General features: G+C 31.3%; 1 protein-coding gene across 1 annotated transcript in view; it reads right to left on the bottom strand.

Moving 5' to 3' along the window:
- Window positions 1–3244: 3244 nt before the first annotated feature.
- Window positions 3245–24002, bottom strand: part of LOC145315411 (phospholipid-transporting ATPase IH-like) — a 40013-nt gene continuing 19255 nt past the window's right edge. Inside the window, exons 24-38 of the mRNA XM_080155393.1 lie at window positions 23843–23981; window positions 22571–22605; window positions 21888–21996; window positions 21574–21669; window positions 21323–21391; window positions 20761–20904; window positions 20464–20519; window positions 18855–18900; window positions 17751–17814; window positions 17172–17262; window positions 16280–16381; window positions 15173–15352; window positions 14728–14776; window positions 14229–14374; window positions 3245–3431 (exon numbers count right to left, since the gene is read on the bottom strand). Coding sequence (XP_080011519.1) covers window positions 14243–14374; window positions 14728–14776; window positions 15173–15352; window positions 16280–16381; window positions 17172–17262; window positions 17751–17814; window positions 18855–18900; window positions 20464–20519; window positions 20761–20904; window positions 21323–21391; window positions 21574–21669; window positions 21888–21996; window positions 22571–22605; window positions 23843–23981 — 1312 coding nt within the window. The 3' untranslated portion in view covers window positions 3245–3431; window positions 14229–14242. The remainder of the gene's footprint in view (window positions 3432–14228; window positions 14375–14727; window positions 14777–15172; window positions 15353–16279; window positions 16382–17171; window positions 17263–17750; window positions 17815–18854; window positions 18901–20463; window positions 20520–20760; window positions 20905–21322; window positions 21392–21573; window positions 21670–21887; window positions 21997–22570; window positions 22606–23842; window positions 23982–24002) is intronic.

Below are 24002 nucleotides of genomic sequence, written 5' to 3'. Positions count from 1 at the left end.
TGAACCTGAAGCCCAATTTCAAATTTTTCTTGAAGTTAGATAATACTATCCATAAAGTAGCAAATTTTGTTAAAGAAGTTATGCTCTAACTTTAAAAGTGAAAATTTTTAGTTTTACCTGTCCAGGATCCACCTGGAGGCGTGCAGTACCTGAACCTGGAGCCCGATTTAAAATTTTTCTTCAAATTAGTTAATACTATCCATTAAGTAGCAACTTTTGTTAAAGAAGTTATAATCTAACTTTAAAAGTGAAAATTTTTATTTTTTACCTGTCCAGGATTCACCTGGAGGCCTGCAGGACCTGAACCTGGAGGCTGATTTTTATTTTTTCTTCATATATGCTCATAACATCCCAAAAGATGCATATTTGGTTTAATAAGTTTATCTCTAACTCTTCAAACTAGTTTTTTTCATTTATACCTGTCCAGAAGTGACCTTCCAGCCTGCAGCACCTGAACCTGGAGACCTATCAAAAAAATTTTAAATATAAGGAAAATACACCCCAAAACTAAACTTTTTTCCCAAATAACCTATCCTCTCACTCCTAAGACAAGGCCTATACTCTCTGTTTACGCAAAAGTGTCAGATCCGCCCCCCCCCCCCACATATCAATCAAACAACAAACCTTTTGATTTCATGAACTTTTTTTTGTAAGGCTCTTGTGACCGCAATTTTCGACTTAGAGACTTGAAATTTTAAACCTAAGCTGTTCTAACATGTATACATGACATATTTTCTTACCGACTTTTGTCTGCAGCGTCCGGAAACTGCCAAGTACAGCTGCCGCCGCCGAAATTTATATTTGGGATTTCTAATATTATCCTATTATATAAAGTAGTAAGCGTTTTTTGTCTGTCCTGAAGGATCTCGCTAACTGCTAAACCGATATTGTTCTCCTTTACTGTGAAGCTTGTTATAGGTCCTGGGAAGGTTTTGAACTATTTTTGGAGAGGGTTTCTTTACCCCCCTCCCCCCAAAAATATTTTTTAACTCTTTTTAAACGCAAATTTAAAATGGGATAAGGTCGACTTTTCCCCCTCCTACCAGTGCCCCTAGAGGCTTCTAGGGGTGTAGCCGCTAGTATATACATAAAGGTAAACATTTTCTGAAAAAAATTCTTCTTCTAGCTTTAAGAGTACAGAAATTACAGCCTTTTGAAATTTCTAAGTAAAAACGGCCCTAAAAAAACAAGGTTGTTCAATAAAAAAGTAAAAATTACTTTGATCCACTTATTGTCTGAAATTTAATATCAAACAGGGGACTTGCACAAAAATTTCTAGCCGTCTAGCTCTAGTAGAAACCGAGATAACAGAGTGAACGTTCAATCCCCCCCCCCCCTCCCCTCGACCTATTAAGGTCAATAAAGGGGACCAACCGATAAAGGTAAAACATAGAGTAAATTCGCTACTAAAAATAAACTGTAAAGTCATCCTAGAATTAATCAAAATTTTTACTTAGTTTCTTGCGAAGAAATCTGCGATACCGTCGCTAATTCTTAAAATCATTATCTATGCTTTTGTCATACAAAATTTAATTCTTTAATAATTTGTATTAAATTTAAATATGGAATGTAAATATCATAAGTAGAAATTATTTGTTTCTATCAATGCGTTGCAAAATTTTAAGTTCGCCAAATTTAAGATATGTCAGAGAGCCAGACCCACCATTTTAGAAGTCACCTCATCAGGGGCTCAACTATTTTCATATTTACACGTGTTGTTTGTGTTGGATGCGTTCAGTCAATTCTTACAAACTATTTTGTTTACAAATAGCAAAAATTAATAAAATAAATATAGATAATACAAATTTTGACTGTTCGATTCATATACAAACATGTTCGTTAGAGGAATACCGGAGATCGGTTTTTAATAAATGCCGCGTTTTTTCGACAAATTTTTAGACATTGATTGATTGAACGAAGACGATGGGAGAGTATACAACATAAGAACTCAAAATTTTAAAATTATTATTTTAGCCATTTGTATAATATCTAATACAACTTAAATCCATTTTCGCTGCATATTTATTAATGCGTCTTTTTAGAACTGTGTTAGACATTATACAAATGGCTAAAATAATAATTTAAAATTTTGAATTTTCAAGTTTTGTATACTCTGTTAAAATCGTACGGGGCATTGATCTTCAAGATGGAATAAGGTTTTTAGCAGAGTATACAACTAAAGTATTCAAAATTTTAAAATTATTATTTTGGCCATTTGTATAATGTCTAATACAGATCTAAAAAGATGCATTGATAAATATGCAGCGAAAATGGATTTAAGTTGTATGGCTAAAATAACAATTTTAAAATTTTAAATTCTTATGTTGTATACTCTCCCATCGTCTTCGTTCAATCAATCAATGTCTAAAAAATTGTCGAAAAAACGCGGCATTTATTAAAAACCGATCTCGGGGGGTTCAGTAGTCCTGAATCATGTACAACTTTCTTATTGGTCTGGGGGTTTTATTCTACGTTAAAAGAAAGAATCTGGTCTGTTTATTTAAAACAAAGTACGATTTTTGTTTCCCAACCAATTTTTTTTTTTATAGTTTTATGGTGACTGGATTATTTTTTAGGAGAGAAAATCTACATCCCTTACATAGAAAGCCCTTTTAACACTTGTATATAGTCGAACATCCACATTAAAAAATATAATTTTGTAGGAGGGGCAAGGACGACTTTCTTTATACAGTTAGCCTCTAGATGTTTATGGTTCATAGACTGCAAATATGTAAAAATAATTTTTCTCGTATTCATTCGAATCCGGTGGAAAGGAACCGGTTTTCATCCATACGAAAAAACTATGTCTAGCATCGAATTATATCCAGCTTTCTACGAATATAAAAATGTACAATCATAAGATTAAAACCAATTTTTTTAGCCCGTGCCTTCGGAACCTCGGGGCTAAAAAAACAGGTTTTAATCTTATAATTGTACATTCTATATCCACGGAAAGCTGTTTATAATACGAAAAAACTATGTCTAGCATCGTATTATAAACCGCTTTCTACGAATATAAAAAAGTTTTTTAGCCCCGTGGTGCCGAAGGCACGGGCTAAAAAATGGTTTTAATCTAATAATTGTACATTCTATATCCGCGGAAAGCGGTTTATAATATGATGAAAGAAATAACTATCAAAGTGCAGATAGATTTCAATTTTTAGCTGAGCAGGACTCGGCCGCAGATATTGAACACCCGTATACAAATAGGACTATAGCTGCCGAAAATTCACAAACAAAAATATTCAAAATTTATACAGTTTATTTAATATACAATAATAAACCATAATTAATTATACATATAAAAATATCACATTTTATTATATTATTCATAAAAAATCAGGCACAAGTATCACATACAGTCACAGTTTTGAAACATCAAAGGATAGGTTTTTAAACAAATTTAAAATGTGTTTTATAGAAAAAATATAGGATCATATGAAGAAAATGAAGTCATTCCTAAAAAGGACAGAAATTCCCTTCCTTGGGTATAGGAAGGCTATTTACTTTCCTTTTTCTTACAAATTCTCAGTAAGGAAGGTGATTTCTGTCCACTATCTTACAAATTCTCACTAAAGGAAGGTGACCTCTGTCCACCATCTTACAAATTCTTCCTAATTCTTAGAAATTCTTCCTTTTCCTTACTATTACAACTATGCTTAATAAATCTACCTTATTTACCCAAATTCTCACTTATTCTCAGAAATTCTACCTTAATTACACAAATTCTCCCTTATTCTAAGAAGACCTACCTTATTCTAGCAAATTCTTCCTTATTCTAAGAAATACTTCCTAATTCTATGAAAATCTACCTTATTATAAGACATTCTTCCTTATTCTAAGAAAATCTACCTTATTCTAAGACATTCTTCCTTATTCTAAGAAAATCTACCTTATTCTAAGACATTCTTCCTTATTCTAAGAAATTCTTCCTTATTCTAATAAGATCTACCTTATTCTAAGAAATACTTCCTAATTCTATGAAAATCTACCTTATTATAAGACATTCTTCCTTATTCTGAAAAAATCTACCTTATTCTAATAAGATCTACCTTATTATAAGACATTCTTCCTTATTCTAAGAAAATCTACCTTATTCTAAGACATTCTTCCTAATTCTAAGAAAATCTACCTTATTCTAAGACATTCTTCCTTATTCTAAGAAATTCTTCCTTATTCTGAGAAAATCTACCTTATTCTAATAAGATCTACCTTATTATAAGACATTCTTCCTTATTCTAAGAAAATCTACCTTATTCTAAGACATTCTTCCTTATTCTAAGAAAATCTACCTTATTCTAAGACATTCTTCCTTATTCTAAGAAATTCTTCCTTATTCTAATAAGATCTACCTTATTCTAAGAAATACTTCCTAATTCTATGAAAATCTACCTTATTCTAAGACATTCTTCCTTATTCTAAGAAAATCTACCTTATTCTAAGACATTCTTCCTTATTCTAAGAAAATCTACCTTATTATAAGTAATTCTTCCTTTTCCTTACTAATTCTCTCTTATTTTCAGATAACCTAGCTTATTCTATGAAGTTCTTCCTTAATTCCCCTAATTCTTCCTTTTTCTCAGATAATTTTCCTAATTTATATTGGGATATCATAACTGAAATAGAGGTATAGAGAATATATAAATTCTGCCTTTTCACCTTCCTTATTCTCTCAAAATCTTGGTTTTTCTCACATATATTTCCTTATGTTTATTGGGATATCAGAACAAGATGTGTAGGATAAGTTTGGGTTGTATCTTTTGACCTGAATTATTTGTTTGTACTTTAGAGGAGGAACCCCAGTCTGGAAAACAAATATGAAATTATCTTAAGAAATAATAGTACATTCAGTATTTTTTTGGTTGTATCTTTTGACATTTAGTGTTTATGTTTTAATTCATAAAATTATTGATAATATTAACATAATTTTACTGAGAAATAAACCTTATAATAACAGGATAGCAGAAAATAAGAACAGGAGTCTTTATAATCCTTCACTAGCCAACACATACAAATATTAGACCAAGACCAAAAAAGTAATAATTTCAAAACAAATTTAAATATATTGTTTTTTTTTACTGATATTTTCTTCAATAACTATATGTAATTATCAATCCTTTTATAAAAGTAACAGGATGTTTGTCTGGGCTCCCAAGAGAAATTGCTTAAAGAAAAAGTTCCTACCCTACCCATCAGAAAAAAATTAATTTCCTGGTCAAAAATAAAATACCAGGCTTAGAGTCAGACATTTTTATTTGATTAATTACCCTAAATGTCCATGGAAGCCTCTAGTGGCGTAGCTGCTAGTCTCAACCAATGTAATGTTTTTTTTTCACATTCCTATTTATGTGGTACAAACTCTATAGAAGGTTGGCAACTTATTTTTTTCGCCGGAAGTGATTGAACCCAAAACAGCTGATAATTATGAAATCAATTCAAGGGCGTACATCGAAGTTTTACTATTTAACCAAAAGGGGGGGAAAAGTTTAATAAATAGACAATAGAAAAAAAATAAATAGAAAGTTGTAATTGATTAATTAAACTTGGAAATTAAAATCATTTTACCGGCCATTATCTTATCCCTTAGATCTTGAAGACTGGTTTTCACACATTATCCACCCCATAAACTGCATACGGAAGCAAAGGTTTTCTATAATTAGGGTCGTTCCGTCCATGTGTTAGCTTTTTTCGTTTATTTAGACATTCAAAACATGCGGATTTTTTACAACTTTTTGTATGAAACTAGCGGCTGCGTCCCTAGCCTTTGGTGGCTTTGTATTTCAATGGGTAGAAAAGAGCAGAATAGACTAAAACCATCCCTAGACTTAAATTAAGATAAAAAAGTTGCCTAAAACCATCCTGTACCTATGTAAAGGTTCTCTACAATGCACATTGGGGCAAATCAACCAAAAAGGGGATTTAATTATTTAGTACCCTTTAAATTCATCTCACAAAAATTTCATTTTATACTTTTTTGTAGGTAATTTAACAACAAACAAATTTGCTTTTATGTTTTTTTCTGTCATTTGAAAGAAACATGGAGAAAAAGGTCATTTTATGAAGGTAGATAGAAAATTACCAGATTAACCCCTCCCGAAGATAGCCCCCCCCTTACCCTATCCATCTATCTATCCATCAATCTATCCATCTATCTATCCATATATCTATCCATCTGTCTATCCATCTATCCATCCATCTATCTATCCATCTATCTATCCATCTATCTATCCATCTATCTATCCATCTATCTATCCATCTATCTATCCATCTATCTATCCATCTATCTATCCATCTATCTATCCATATATCTATTCATCTGTCTATCCATCTATCTATCCATCTATCTATCCATCTATCTATCCATCTATCTATCCATCGATCTATCCATCTATCTATACATCTATCTATCCATCTATCTATCCATCTATCTATCCATCTATCTATCCATCTCTCTATCCATCTATATATCGATCCATCTATCTATCCATCAATTATTCACCTCTTTATCCATCAACTATCAATTTATCCATCCATCAATCTATCCCTCTATCTATCCTTCCATCTATCCATCTGTCTATCAATTTACTTATCCATCTATCCATCTATCTATCCATATATCTATTCATCTACCTATCCATCTATCTATCCATCTATCTATCAATCAACTATCTTGAATTTCGTGTTTAAAATGTCTAATTAGGGGTTTTGGTTATCAGAGCAATATGACAATTTTTTAGTAGCGCAGCTACCCTATCACTAGCTTTTTGGACCCTTTAAAGTGTAACTAGGTTAATTGTAGTCCAATTTTAGTGTTCAAAGTGTCAAATTTGGGGTCATGGAATTCATTTCAGTAGGAGGGGAGGGGATGGTGTAAATGGGGGTGGATGGGGATCCTTATTTTAGCAAGCTACAAGTTTCACTTTATTTTTATGTTTAATAAATCCATTATAAATGTGGGCATGATTAACATAAATCTTTATTAATTATATCTATATTTATAATGATATTATGATTCTTGTTTACTGTTTATATGTATACTAGCGGCTTTGCCCCTAGCCTCTAGGGGATTTGCCCCAAGAGGTAATTAAACTTGGATGACAACATCCATGAAAGAAGCGAAGCTCTGAAATAGAAGGACAAACGAACATTAACACTTGTGAAGTGTCAGAACTGAATATTAATGCATGTCTATACAAAATTGTAATTAAAAATGATTAAATACATGTTACTGTTTAAGGACATACTGACGTTTTTAGGACTTGATTATAGAGATGCTTCGCTTATAACAATAGACGTTATTGAAATAGGAATCAGTATTCAAAAAATCAGATGAATAGGATATTTTTAGCATTCAAAACCATTATTTGTTGTAAAAAAGTAAAAATCAGCTTGTTATAAATAGATGTAAGGACTTTCTGGTAACGATTATAGAATTGCTGTGCTTTCTAAGTCGTACCTAACTGTTGTAGAAATCAGCATGAAAAGTTTGAGATCGATAGGACAATTATAGCCTGTTTAAGTTAAGTAAAAGAGCTAACTGTACCAGACGTACGGACGGACCGACCCTAATTATAGAAATATGAAAAAATTGAGGGGGATTTTTATTTTTGAAAAAGATCTTTAAACAACCACAGGACCAGTAGATATATTCCCTGAAGAGTAGAATTCAATCAGTTTAGTGGTTAGCAAGATCTTAAGGGATGGGCAGACAGACAAACAGACATCAAGCTACTTTGTATTATATATTAACACCTAGGGATCTAAGGAACAAAACAATAACCGATTAATATGTACATCCCCAATATTGATACATATTTAATAAATACATATTTAATAAATTATATTACAAAATTATTTGTCTGTAGATGACAATTAGTGGTTGAAACGTTTTGACACTCATCTTAATGAACCAACCAATAAAAAATCAATTAAATTTCCTGAAGTTCTTATGCTAACGAATATAAAAATGTTATTATAAAATTTTGAAGTTTGGGGACTAGTGTAATTAACAGTCCCCTCCCTTTCTAAATAAAACTGCTGACTTTAAACATATATACCCTGTAACTACATAATTTAAAAACAAAGCATTACCAATAGACAGACAGATAGACTACTTGCTAATTCCAATTTAGAATGATTATAAGAACCTCACGTTATTTGCATATTAACTTTTCCTTTCCGCAGTGAGGTAGGGGACATTGGGCTGTTTATAACACTAGTCCCCAAAGTTTTACAGTTGTGTGTTCAAACGTTTTAACTACTAACTTTAATCTACACAAGGGGTAATTTTGTGTATTATCATTGGGGATGTAAAACAATTTATTGACCTTTGTCTTATCCCTTTAGATCCCTGATATTTGTAATAATCTATAGAAACGATTATTTAGTTACATTAAAACATCAAACATAAAGAGGTTTAGATTTAGGTTTAGCCCCCCCCCCCCCTCTCCTCTTCATCATTTAGTGCAATAGAACTTGAAAATATTTATTATTAACTTTAATTCTAAGTCAGAATAAATATTTCCCAATATGTCTATGTTTTTGTGTCTTTTATTTATTTGAATTATATCTTAAGTTTTGACTGTAAAAGCGCATTTAAATGCCTTTTCTTACAAGCTTTTCGTGCACCCACGTTCAGAAAACGGGCTAAAAACCCCTACGGGGGCGCGGGGGGGTAAATGAAACCAGTACTGGCGATTAAAATATGTCTTTGGGTAATCAAATATCGTTTTTTTAGCCGGCGACACCTGGCGAAAACATGTTTCCTCTTACTGTCTTCTCAAATGTTGATTAAAAAACAAACAAATAAAAACTAAAATCTTGACTTAAACTAGAATTATTTAGGACTAATTTCTTCAATTTGTGTTTTTTTCTTTTATACTGTCAAAATATATGTAATGCATGACTCATCAGAAGTTATTTTGTCTAATTACGTTAATTCTAAGAGATTTTATAATACTTTTAAAATTGTTGGTGAAACACAAAATGTATGCCTTTTTCTGTAAGAAAATTTTTGCATTTCTTGACTTCCATGCATTAGAATGCTTACTTAAAAAGCGTATTTTTACGATTTCTTTGAAATCTGATGTACATTGGGTATGATAATACTCATAGAATGTTTAAAACTTGATTTGGGGGTGGTGAATTGTTGCCCCTTGTTGCCCCTATGTGCAATGGAGAACCTAATCGGTTCAGCGGTTAGCGATATCCTTCTTTACTTTTTATAATTGGAATAGCGGCTGCGCCCCTGGCATCTAGTAGACTCTTTCTGTTGAGGGGTAAGGAGGTGGAAGAAAAAACCATCCCAAGGCTTAAATATAAAATAGCCTAAAACCATCCCGGGACCTATGGGAAGGTTCTCTACAATGGAGAACCTAATCGGTTCAGCGGTTAGCAAGATCCTTTGTTACAGACCAAAAAAGGCTTACTACTTTATATAATACTAGCGGCTACGCCCCTAGAAGCCTCTAGGGGCACTGCACTGGTAGGAGAAGGAAAAGTCGACCTCATCCTATTTTAAATTTGAGTTTCCAAAGAGTTATAAAAATAATTTTTTGGGGGGAGAGGGAGGTTAGGACACCCTCTCGAAAAATAGTTTAAAACCTTCCCAGGACCTATAAGAAGCTTCACTGTAAAGGAGAACGATATCGGTTCAGCGGTTAGCGAGATCCTTTGGGACAGACAACAAACACTTACTACTTTATATAATAGGACTAGCGGCTACGCCCCTAGAGGCCTCTAGGGACACGTAATTTTTTTTCTCTTATCAATCTATTTTAAAATCAGCTATTTACCAAAAATATTTTTTCGCTGATAGATTGTGTTAGTTATGTTTTTTTCCCGGGACATATGAGAAGCTACCCTGTTAAGGAGAACCCGATCGGTTCAGCGGTTAACAAGATCCTTCGGTACAAACTTACAAACACAGAGACATCCTGTTACTTTATTATAAGGATTTATTTATATATGTAACATGGGTTATTTTTTAACATTTTATTAATGGAAGACAATTGTTTCACTATTAAACAGATCATCGGTTCCAATTAAAATGTATAAAAAGAGTTACATCTTTATATAATAGGATAATTATCCTATTCATCATACTTTGGGAATAATGATTCCTAGGACAACAAGGTACAATATCATATGCAAGGCATCTCTCTAATCAAATCCTAATAAAAAAGTACATATATATAAACAGTATCCTGTATTTAACAGTTTAAACATTTTTACAGTAACACATTTATAGTCGGATTATTTAGTTCTGACACTCTAAAGTTTTAATGTTCTTCTTTCCCGCCGTTTTAGAGCTTCAGTTTTATGGATGTTGTCATCCTTTTTAAAACTAAAATAAGGGTTGTGGGTTGACCTCCCCTCACCTTAGGTGCCCTTAAAGGCCTTGAGGAGCGCAACTACTAGTCAATATTCAAAATTAACATTGTGTGTTTGTGTATATCTGTCAATACCTGTGATTATATATGTATATCGAAAGATCTCGCTAACTGCTAGACCAATTTCTGGTTCTCCTTTGCATAAATTGGGGAAGGTACCCCCACTCTCCCAAGAGAAATTACTTAGATAAAGAGGGTACAATGGGCTGTTTAATAATAGTCCCCAAAGTTTTATTATAATGATTCTTATTCGTTGGCTTATTACCTTGTGGAATATAGTGAATTTTGATTCTTTGATTTTTTGTGTTCAAACGTTTCAACCACAAATTTTTAAGGAGTATTTTTGTGTATCATCATTGGGTTGTACATCAATTTAACGGCCATTGTATTATCCCTTTACATCACTGGAAAAATCTGAGAAGAAACAAATTTAAAATCAAATTAACCAGCATAAAAACTAAAGGCATTAATAGTTAAAGTATGTCACAGTCACAACTCATTACCAATCCCATTTAGGACTTCTCCGACAAAGGTTTTGCAATCAAAATGGTGGTTGTGTGATGGGTGTTAGTGTTACTTAACCTAATACCTCGGGTGTTTGGGCAGTTATTTTGGTTTGTTGGACCTGGCGTTTGAGTTAATTGATAATACCCAGGGATCTAATGGGATAAGATAATGGCTAATAAAATTATGTAAATCTCAATGTTAAAACACAAAATTACCCCTTCTGTAGATTACAATTACAAACATTTGGACACTAAACTTAATACACCAACCAATTAAAATTTATTAAAAGTCCTCACAGTTGTTAAGCCAACTAATAAGAAAATGTTATTGTAAATATTTTTGGACTTGTGTAATTAACAGCCCAATGTCCCCTTTCTCTCTTTCTCTCTGCAAACACCAATATTCTCTGTTTATGTAATACTTTTTGAACCATGGTAGCGCGTACATCCCCAATGATGATGCACAAAATTATCCCTTCTATAGATTAAAATTAGTGGTTGAAACGTCTGAACACTTAATTAACCAACCAATGAAAATTCACTCAAGTGCGTAAAGTTGTATAAACTTACAAACAATAAAACATTATAATAAAACTTTGGGGACTAGTGTAATAAACAGACCATTGTCCCCTCTCTCCCTGAAATAATAAAAGTATAAACAAAATTAAACATGGATGACAGCATCCATAAAAGCGAAGCTCTAAAACGGTAGGACTTACGGACACTAACACATGTATAGTGTCAGAACTGAATAATCAGAATATAAAAAAAGGAGTCAAAGCAAAATTGTGAGTAAATTTGTTGGAAAAACTTCTTGATAGAGGATAATGTTTATGGACATATTTAATTTTTTTGACTTGATTATAGAGTAGCTTTGCTTATAATATTGTACTTTGTTGTCCCAGGAATCACTATACCAACAAATTATAACAATCGGATTATTAGATCACATAAAAATTTGTTGTTAAAAAAGTAAAGAACCAACATGTTTAAAATGGACGTATGGACATTCTGGTAATGATTATAGAGTTGCTACGCTTTCTTAATCATACCTAAATACTAAAGGAATAATCACCATGAAATCGACAGGATAATTCTAACATGCCTAAATTAATGAAAAAAGCTATCTCTCTCAGACGTACGGACTGACGGACGGACGGACGGACGGACCAACTCTAATTATAGAAAAGCTTCGCTTTTTAAAAAGAATGACAATATCTATAAAAATGAAGCTCTGAAATCAGAAGGACCTCATTGTTATAGGAATCATCATGCCAAGTTTTAAATTGATAAAACAATTTTAACTGTTTAAATTAACGAAAAAAGCTAACTGTTACATACAGACGGACCAACCCTAATTATAGAAAACCTTTGCTTCTACCACTTTGAAGTCTCAGGGATCTAAAGGGATAAGATTATGTGTTCAATTTTTCAACTATAAGTTAAGTCAGTATTTAAATTATGTATCGTACAGACTTTAAGGTTAAAGAAAACATTCACATTTTTAAAAGAAAATATACAATTTAACATTAGCGATTGGGTGGGGTGGGGGAGGGTAGATATATAGATAAATACTATGCTAATTTTTGTACAGTTTACATGATATGTAATTTACATAATTATAATCTTACGTAACTCCAGTCTTGTATATTTTAATGTTTTTATGTGCAATCTTAGTTCGTTATCGATAAATAATTGCTATTCTGCATAATTTTACACATTGCTATCGTGTTATATAAAGATAAATGATGATCACTGTTCAAAAAGTTTAATTTAAATATTTCTGGAGAGAACACAAAAACTTTCTTTATACCCCAAATAGTACAAATTCATAGTACGCCCTTGCATCCATTACATAATTATCAGCTGATTTATAGACAGACTGAAAATTAAGTTGCCAACCATTTGAGGGGGGGGGGGGGTGTACTTTTCATTATATACAAATATCTGACTCTCTGCCTGGGTTTTTATTTTATTATTGAAAAGAAAAATTTTTTTTTTTTTGGGGGGGGGATGATTTTCCATTTTGGTCTAATATTTGTATCAGTTGGCAAGTAGAACAGATTATTGATACAGCTAGTGTGTTTTACAGACTGGGGTTCCTCCTCTAAAGTACAAACAAATATTTCAGGTCAAAAGATACAACCCAAACTTATCCTACACATCTTGTTCTGATATCCCAATAAACATAAGGAAATATATGTGAGAAAAACCAAGATTTTGAGAGAATAAGGAAGGTGAAAAGGCAGAATTTATATATTCTCTATACCTCTATTTCAGTTATGATATCCCAATATTAATTAAAAAAATTATCTGAGAAAAAGGAAGAATTAGGGGGATTAAGGAAGAACTTCATAGAATAAGCTAGGTTATCTGAAAATAAGAGAGAATTAGTAAGGAAAAGGAAGAATTACTTATAATAAGGTAGATTTTCTTAGAATAAGGAAGAATGTCTTAGAATAAGGTAGATTTTCTTAGAATAAGGAAGAATGTCTTAGAATAAGGTAGATTTTCTTAGAAATAGGGAAGTATTTCTTAGAATAAGGAAGAATTTTTTGGAATAAGGTAGATTTTCTTAGAATAAGGAAGAATGTCTTATAATAAGGTAGATTTTCATAGAATTAGGAAGTATTTCTTAGAATAAGGTAGATCTTATTAGAATAACTAAGAATTTCTTAGAATAAGGAAGAATGTCTTAGAATAAGGTAGATTTTCTTAGAATAAGGAAGAATGTCTTATAATATGGTAGATTTTTATAGAATTAGGAAGTATTTCTTAGAATAAGGTAGATCTTATTAGAATAACTAAGAATTTCTTAGAATAAGGAAGAATATCTTAGAATAAGGTAGATTTTCTTAGAATAAGGAAGAATGTCTTATAATTAGGTAGATTTTCATAGAATTAGGAAGAATTTCTTAGAATAAGGAAGAATGTCTTAGAATAAGGTAGATTTTCTTAGAATAAGGAAGAATGTCTTAGAATAAGGTAGATTTTCTTAGAATAAGGAAGAATTTCTTAGAATAAGGTAGGTTATCTGAGAATAAGGGAGAATTTGTAAGGACAAGGAAGAATTTCTTAGAATAAGGTAGATTATCTGAGAATAAGGAAGAACATGGAGGTATTGGGTTAATTTTCTTAGAATTAGGAAAAATAAGAGAGATTTAGGAAGGTGATTTTTATCTTCTTTTTCAGATATGTAAGAAAAAGGAGAGTGATTTTTGTCCATATTTGAGATATCTGAGAAAAAGGAAGATGATTTCTGTCCTTTTTGGAAGGGAATTTCTGTCCTTTTTAGGAATGACTTCATTTCCTTCATATGATCCAAAATATATTATATAATAAATGCTATAGTCGTGTAATATTTGAATGATTAATTTGATTTCCGTCAGCTTCAATATAAACTTTCTCTGAGGAATAACCTTTGTTAACAAAGCTCAACGAGAATATTTTATCTTTTGATTCTTCCTGGCGTTTCTTCTGAAATAAAAACAAATTGTTCTTTTTTTTTAAAAAAGCAACTCTAAAGTTATTTCTGTCCGTCGTAAAGTTTGTCTGTATGAAATGTTTAATATTTTTATGTCTTTTACTCCTACCAACTTTTCTGTTTCCAATTTTTTTTTTTGGGGGGGGGGGGTGGGTAGGACAAAATACCGCTGTAACTTTATTTGCCATGTTCTTCTACTTATGTATAAGAAAGTTTTCCCAGCACATAATAACAAAAAAAGAATAAAAACCATTTACAAATATTTTGACTCAGCAAATGTATATATGTAGTACAGCTAAGAGGGCAGATAAAACAATCATAGTTTTCTAGGAAGAAAGAAACTTACTTTTGTTGATCTTGCTTCTAGAATAATTGCCCAGTGTTTACGGAATATTCTAAATAAATAAAATATAAATAAGTTTTTATTGAAATTGTAGAAAATTTCAATACACCGAAAGTGGAATATTAACAAAAGTTTTGGGAAACAACGTATTTATGTTGCTTATTCTATATAAGGGTATGTTATTAAAAGATATACCACCAAAGATGGAGTCTAGAAGGCTAAAAACGAGTTTAGTGACACTTTAAAAATCAGACGAAGTAGTGTGGAGAGGGAAAGGTATTATTATGCCTTATCGTCGGTTTCAGTGATTGAAGACAGAAAGATAGGAAAGAAAAAAAGAAGAAAGGGGCGATAAAACAGAAGTGAGAAAGGAAATGTAGGTTTATCTATATTACAATTGCAGACATACCCAACTACTTTAATAAACAGGTTTGAATTTATGTGTTACCTAATAACAACATCAGGTGATATGGCAACAACTAGGAGAAGGAGTGTGAAGAGCCAGACTCCTGGGGAGGACAGAACATGATGATACACCCAGTAGGTGGATCCGTCCAGGGGTACGCTACTCACTTCAGAACCTTCCAGGTTATAGTTTAGGAATGTAGATGCCAGGGACACAGGAATACTAAAAAACACAAATAATTTGTAATCCTATGATTTTTTTTTATAAAGCTTTAGGTTTTAACTGAACTGATATAGTCCTTTTTATTAGGAAAGCTTCAGTAAGATACAGGAAGGTTTTAGGCTATTTTTTAAATTCAAGCCTTTGGATTGTCAAAAAAATTATGCGTGGCAATAACACATATAACACAAAATCAAATTATATTAAAAAACAAATATGTTTTTTTTAACATTGACAATTCATGTTAGAAAATAAAGTTTTCCAATTAGAAACTAAGACCAAAGCCAAATTTGTGGTTTAATCTATTCATTCTCAATTCAGTTGGGATTTGAATGCTTAAACTGAAACTTTCGTTATTCAGTTCTGATGTTTCATAATATCAAGACTTCGGTATTAAACACTTTGTTGAAATCAAACGAACATTAATTCTATTCAAATTATATAGATTATTAATACTAATGTAAAAATGATTATTAAACTGAGAATTAAAAAATGTATTTTCTCCTATTTTAGGAAAATGAAAAAAACTATTTTGTAAATACTTTGTTGTTATTCAAAAAAAAAAAATGCCTTTAAATCTCAAATACTCAGGGAGAAGCCTAACCTATGCGAAGCTAACTTGCCATTCATAAACAATAATCTGTCCACCTAAGTGTAACCTAACCTAATAGCTATTATCGAGGATACATATAGCTGTGCGTGGGCTAATAATAGTTATTTCTCGCATCGTATTATAATCGGCTTTCCGCGGATATAGAATGTACAATGTGCCGAAGGCACGGGCTAAAAAAACTGGTTTTAATCTTATGATTGTACATTTTTATATTCGTAGAAAGCTGGATATAATACGATGCTAGACATAGTTTTTTCGTATGGATGAGAACCGGTTCCTATCCACCGGATTCGAATGAATACGAGAAATATGTTTACCTTATTGAATGTTCTGTGATTGTAAATGCGATGTAGAATAGAATACTCCCCAATATACTCAGAATCAAAAATATATTCCAACTTCGGGATTGAAACAGCAACCTGATAAAAAACAAAATGTGTATAATTTATTTTTAAAATATGAATCCCATTATTATAGTATTAATTAGCTCATTTCAAGAAATAATGAAAAATGTAGGTGATTGTTGCTTCCATAAAATAATACAATTCAGAGTCCAACATTTAAGAAACATTCAGTGTATAGGAAGTTAAAACGAAGCAAAATTAATGAGGATAGTTTGTAAACCAAAAAATCTATTTGAATTATAATGAAAACGTAAAATAGTATAATTTTTTTACTAAAAATCATGGATGTTAATAAATAATAAAAAAAATAACAAATGCTGATTAACGACCAAGGATAAGATTAAGATAATTATTTCTGGCTTTCCAATACTATTAACCAACAAGATACTTGCTTTACGAGATCTTCAGATGAATCCTGTCACTCTTTGTGTAGAATCTATTAGCCATCATTCAAGTGATCCTTCAGAGAATCCAAGGGCATCATTCGCTTGTAATTGGATGCAATACACTAAAGCCCACTGGTGGATATTAGGTTATGTAACACCCAACAGACAACAAACCTTTTGATTGCACGACCTTTGTCTAAGTCCTAACTTTGCATGGTAAGTAGTTGCAACTGTTTATGGCCAATGCATTTACCCTACTCTATTTATGTCGCGCACCTGACACAGCAGCAGTAAGGACCATTTTTAACGTCTTTAGTTATGACGCGGTATCGGGCCGAGATCCGAACCTGTCACCTCACCGAAGACGAGCGGATGCGCTACATGTTGATCCAAGGTCGCGGTAATCCATTAATGATTACCTGAGATTGACTAAAGTAACAATTGAAGCATACATGGCTGTACCAAAACTAACCAAATCAAGATTTACTCCTAGCGTATAATTCAGCCCACCTAAAATAATAACAATAATTTAGTACCTAATAAGAATATCTTTAATTTCTATTTTCTAAGTAGCATACGAAAATTCTAGTTTGTTGTCCGATTTAAACAATTCAACAATCTAAATTGCTTCAAATTTGAAATGATATTTCATTAAAAAAAGAGACTGCAAATTTTATCCATAATTTTATTAATTTTCTCATTCTCTCAAAAGTAGTTATAGCGTGTTAATAATATTTACACTACACATTTACATAACTGTCAATCACCCAATCTGAGCTAAGCATTTAATTTAGAAAAAATGTTTGGTAATTTCAGCTGATTTTTTTGAGGGAGGGGGGGGGGACGTCCCCAAATCTGCCCCCAAATATTATTTTAGATTAATTTCGCTTGTTGTCTATATCTTTTTCTTGCCTTAAATCTCTGAAACACGGCCATGATGTTTCCAATATCTTCACAGAAAGAAAACTTAATTAATTATTATTAATATAAATTCTTACCATACTGAAGATCTGACCAGAAAAGCATCCACCCAAAGAAGAAAACCAGACTGTGCCATAGAGCCTAATAAAAACATTTCATAATTTATTAAAAATAATATTTTTATGATTAAAAGGGGACTATACACGAACGAGAGCAAGTGATTCTAAGCACCTTCCAGCATTGATCCATAGTATGTTTTTAGTGAATATTTTAGGGTTATGTTTAATATTTGGTTTATCGACTAAAAAGGTAGGTTTCACCATGGTTATATGTGAAAAAAACTTTGAAATGTTAAACATTATTTAGTGCAATATCATCAAATGTTTTGAAGAGTTCAAACTGTTGTTTAAAACCTTAATCTAAAAGTAAATTATTTTCTTTAAAAATGTATATTTAAATAAAGTGTTGGTATCTTGTAATATTGTAAACAGTTTAATTAATGTACTTTTGCAATTTAGAACAATTTTGATTATTTTCTGCCGTGTTTTTTTATTTTGTCCTTTGAACTCAACAAAGCGTTTGTCGATATTGCATCAAAAAATGCTTTACATTTCAAAGTTTATTTCATATAAAACAATGATGAAACTTAACTTTTAGTCGAAAAGCCAAGTATTAAACATAAACCTATTATATTTACTAAAAAAATACTATGGATCAATGCTGGAAGGTGCTTAGAATCATTAGCTCCCGTTCGTGGATAGTTCCCTTTATTAAAGATTTTTTATGTGGCCAAGAGAAGCAATTATGATCATTAGAAAAATACAAATTACTTTTAGCAAAGTGAAATTTAATACAAGTAAAATAGAAATTTAATACAAAGTAGATATTGTCTTCTTATTAAGATTAATAAATAGTATTTATTATACCTAGTAAATATATGTAAGTCTTTGTTCAACCTTATTTATAAGTGTACTGTACTCTGGAAAATGTATTAAAAAAGCAAAACAAAAATAAAACAAGTACTAATTGTATTACAACTATTACCCAAGATTTCAGGGATAGAAGAGCACAAAAAAATCTTCTATACTATTATCAAGAGTAAAATCATAATTTTAGTAAATAGAAGAATTGGGTTGTAGATTAATTTATCTAGCATTGTCCTCTCCCTATCTAAAAATTACCTGAGAAAACCAGAGGAAGAATTCTCTCCAACTGAGCAGCTTGTTTCTAAACAATGTCAATCATTTACATAAGATATGCAGTGCACAATAAAAAGCTAAAAATATTATGATGAAAAACAACAGTTAAGATAAAAAATGTTGAGATCCTGTAATTCCAAGTTTCATTGAAACACCAAAAAAAAGGAATCTCAACAATTATTCCCGTCTTTTTATATTTTAAGGTCAAAAAATCTTTCAATGACAGCCGAACTGTAAGACATGTTTAAAATAATTTTAGTTTTGTTGCTTACAAATTAAATATTAATATAGAATAAACAAGGACTATAATTCCTAAAAATAGCGAGGCCTTTTAAAAATATGATAGTTTCTGTGCATTTAATACTAAAATAATTGCATTACCAGTACATTTTCAAATTAACACTCTGCTCAAGTCTTATTGTTTACAATCATCCACGAACTAGAGCAAGTGATTCTAAGCATCTTCCAGCATTGACCCATAGTATTTTTTAGTGAATATACTAGGTTTCTGTTTAATATTTGCTTTATCGACTAAAAAGTTAGGTTTCACCATGGTTTTATATGAAAAAAACTTTGAAATGTAAAGCAATTTTTAAAGCAATATCATCAAATACTTTGTTGAGTTCAAAGTACAAAATAAAATAACACTGCAGAAAAGCATCAAATGTTGTAAATTGCAAAAGTACATTCATTCAACTGTTGACAAGTTACCAACCCTTTTTCTAAATATACATTTTTAATCACACTGATATAATTTTGTGTCAAAGCTTTTAAACAACAGTTTGAACTCATTAAAACATTCGATGATATTGCACCAAACAATGCTTAACATTTCAAAGTTTTTTTTTTCAAATAAAACCATGATGAAACCTAACTTTTTTGTCGATAAAGCAATTATTAAACATAAACCTAGTATATTTACTAAAAAAATACTATGGGTCAATGCTGAAAGATGCTTAGAATCACTTGCTCTAGTTCGTGGATAGTCCTCTTTTTAAATTTAAGAGCATAAAAAAGGAATTTGATGGGTTAAACTTTATCTTTCTTTGGCAGATTTGCTTTATACACAAACTCGCACAAATTTAATTCAATCTTTGATAGAATATTTTTATATAACTGTTTTTAAAAGAAAATCAAAAGACTAGGATTTAATTAATATATATGCATTATTATGTAAAAATTCATATATTTTTGTAACTTACATAATAACTAACAAATGAATTAGTTTCTATCTTATTTTCAAATTAAAGCGTTATTTAATTCGATGTGTGAGCTGGATAATAGAAAATGAACGTCTTTTTCCTTATTAAAAAAGGAGAATTGATGCTTCTGTTAGTTTGGGTTAGTTAATGTAAGTTTAGCATGTTGATTACAGCTTCCACAAAAACTATTAACACGTTTACAAAAAAAAAATATTTTGTGGTTTACTCGTAGTCTATGAAGAATCTACCAACTATTCTTTATGAAAATAATTTGGTTCTTTTATAGGAAGATATTTAGGACCAGTATTGAACAAAAATGTTCATGTAATATTAACAATGTTTTGCAGTATTTGGCGAGTTTTGTAAAGAATGTGTTAAATAAGAAATACCTGAAATGTCTGCGATAAAAACTTGGATTCTCCAACAATCTTGCCTTGTCAATGTTCTGTAATTAAAAATAGAGTTAGTGCGAAATATTCAGGTTAAATAAATTTCTATTTAATAAAATAAAATTTCAATGAAAAAGGCAAGTATGCTATGTTTCAAAATTTAAAATCACTAAAAAAAAAAACTAAAAATAATATGCGTAGTAACACAATTCTATATAGGTCGTTTTTCAATTGTTACAGTAGCATAAATCTTTTTTACAATCTCCCTCCCATATTTTTTCTAAATTGTGAACTAACCTGTTCCATAAGGGAGAAGAGAAATATAGGAAGAGAAGTGTAGCAAATATTATACAGTGTTAAGCTCAAGCTATCAAAAACAGTTTGTGTTGAGAAACTGTTGAATATGGCGTAGTACTGTTGACAACTGAAACATGCCACGTTCTGAAAAAATAAAGAATTATATTTTTAATTCATAAATCAGGAGCCGCAGTCAGCATTTTCAGTTATACGCAGCCCAAGCATAATTTCTACCGACCTGAATATAAAAATCTGAAGCTGCAACCCGCATCAGCTACCTATCCCTAAAATATGACGTGGAAATGTACCCGCATGGGTCTGAGCCCTTTACACAAAATAGCTATTAGTTAAGGTTTTTATTTTATTTTATAATAGAACTATACTTACCTTAAAATTAATGTTCTTAATTTTAATAATAAATCAAAAGTGATTATAATATGTAAACCATTATCCATTATTTCTAAAAATGACTTAAGAACCAAATGTCACTACTAAACACCAATAAGTAAGAACTATATTTTATTTAGCTTTGCTGTGAATATAACAACTTGAAAAGACTAACCTTATAGAAAAAATACTGAACTAAAAGTGAAACTCTGTAGTAATACCAATGTCCGTGAACCAGAACCACCTAATAATAAAAATATAATAAGTACATAGTTGTTTGTAGCGCTAGTAGCCGCTAGTCAAAAATAATTTGATAGATATATGATAATTTACATTATACTAACAGAAAAAGCACATAATAAGCCATTAAAAAATCCAAAGTTGAAATAATTAAATAATCATTTTCTTTCTGATTAAATTACTTACTTTCTGTAGATGTTTAAACTTTGGAAAAGCAAAGTCGGCCGCTCTGACCGCCGCTCTTCCCTCCTTCCCCATAATGCCCAGTCCAACATGAGCCTCCTACAAAATTAAAAGAAAATATTTTTTTTTCATATCGCCAATTTTAATCATTTGCAATCAAAGCCCATTATAACACTGGCCTTCCTTTATTTCATAATATATAGTAGCAAAAAAGAAAAAATATCGGAAATGGCTTACCGATTAGAGAATATTTCCATTTAGTTTCTCCCCTTACAGGCTGATATACCTTTGCTTACATTATATTGATGCTTTAATACCTGGATCATTGCGACATCATTGCCACCATCCCCAATGGCAGCGGTGGTTGGAGCAAGTTTGGAATTCTTTACCATGCTAACTACTTCACTCTTTTGTAATGGGGACATCCTACAACAATAGTCAATAATCTTTTAAAATTTTATCCATGTATAAAAAGGTGTGTAGTGTAACTATCTGACTGACTGTGTGTCTACCTATTTTTAAGCATGAACCTTTTATAAATTTGTTTAGATACAAGGACAAGAAACGGCCTTGTTTGTCAAGCACTTTTAACAGTTATAAATCTATCTCAACAATAACATTTACAAATTAGTAACTACTGCTGCTTTATAACGAAATATATTTCAAAGACAAATATCTTCATTATCAATCGCATCTTTTAGTGAAGTGAATCAAGCAAATATAGCTTGGTCAGTTTGTTTGTCAAGTTTCAAGTACGTGATTCCTTTCAGTGATTGAAATGATTAAAATATATAAAAGACGTCTAAGGACGGGGGAGGGGGGGGGGGTGGTATAAGATTTTATCCCTCCCCCTCTTAAGATTTACCATCTTACCACCAAAATGATTACTCCACGCCCGCCACGGGTGCCATTTTAACCCCACCCCCAAAACAAAAAAAAATGTCTATGTACATAATACCCCCCCCCCTTAACTTGTATGCATTTATTAAGATTGTTTTACCTGCAGCAAATGACAGACTCACATTTCATGGAAATCTAAATTAAAAATGTATTATATACACTAATGTTTAATACAGTAACAGATTTTCAGGTCATGTTCACTGAGATCTTGTAACCGACTTGACCGATCGCTTTACAATGTCCAGGGAAAATTAGCATCAATTCAGAGTTGGTAACAAAGGGGATGGGGTGAGTTAGATCCTCTAAGATTCTGGGTCTTATAAAACAGAGGGGGGGGGGTATTGCAACCATCTCGTAATCAATGTATAAATCGCAATTAGAATTTGAATTTCGATCTGAAATTTTGCATGAGTAATTCTTTGTAGGTCTATTTTCCCTAAATCGAACAAAAAGTTGAAAAAGTAACGGCTAATGGCTGGCGGCTCAGCCGTTTAGCCATTTTTTGGTATTATCAATGCAAATCCATCACGAAACCTATCTCCACATAATTCTCTTTGCTGCTCCAAAACGTTTTCAAACGATTCTAGCCGGTAGTTGCTGGTACTAGAAATTAAAAAAAATGTTTTTTTTTGTATCATTTCACATGATTTAAAGCAAAAATATATTTTAAAAAGTTGATTTCTACGTAATTTATGACAGATTTGCCCTAAAAATAGCAAAAAAAGGCTAAACGGCTGAGCTGTTAGCCGTTATTTTTCCAACTTTTTGTTCGATTTAGGGAAAATAGACCTATCAAGGATTACTCATGTAAAATTTAAGGTCAAAATTTCTAAGTGCCATTTATACATTGATTACGAGATGATTGCATTAAACACCCCCCTCCCCCCCTTTATTATCAGTCCAACTCTAGCGTGGGCGAGTATGATAAAAAGAAATATTTTTTTTATGAAGTAAATTAAGTTTTGTAACTAAGGTATTTTTGATAATAAATATTTGCAAATTAGATATACTATACATACAATGAATATAAAGGCTAACTCAGGGATAGTATAATTGATGATAAATTAATTTTTTCTCCAAATCTTGCGCTTGAAATTCTTCCTTTTGTAGCTTTATCTATGGGACAATAAAATTTGGTCGTACAGTAAACTTGAGACATAAATAGAACAGCAATTACAAATAGAATGATCAAAATTGAAACGAAAACTTTAAAAAAGGGAACATTTAAAAGCAATTTATGTTCAGGGCTCTTGAAGTATTTTAAAAATCAATTTTTATCCGTCAATTAACAAAAAGATGTAGTCAAATTACCCAACTAAGTGAATATTGGACAAACAGAGATATATAGATGTGAGGTGAAACTGAAATTTACCTCAAAAAATATATTTTTATACTCTTGATCTGCCAGTATTATAGCCAAAGCTTGTCCGTCCACAATCAGACCAAAATCTTCATTCGTTGGTTCTGCCAGCTTAGATATAAATAGCTCCATTGTTGACTTTATACTCATACTAGATAAAAAAATCTTGATT

Source organism: Acartia tonsa, chromosome 4 (genome assembly GCF_053477335.1).
Source record: "Acartia tonsa isolate MP-2025a chromosome 4, ASM5347733v1, whole genome shotgun sequence".
In the NCBI taxonomy this organism is placed as follows: Eukaryota; Metazoa; Arthropoda; class Copepoda; order Calanoida; family Acartiidae; genus Acartia; species Acartia tonsa.
The sequence above is the reverse complement of the archived record's forward strand: the minus strand, read 5'-3'. Positions and strand labels throughout refer to the sequence as shown.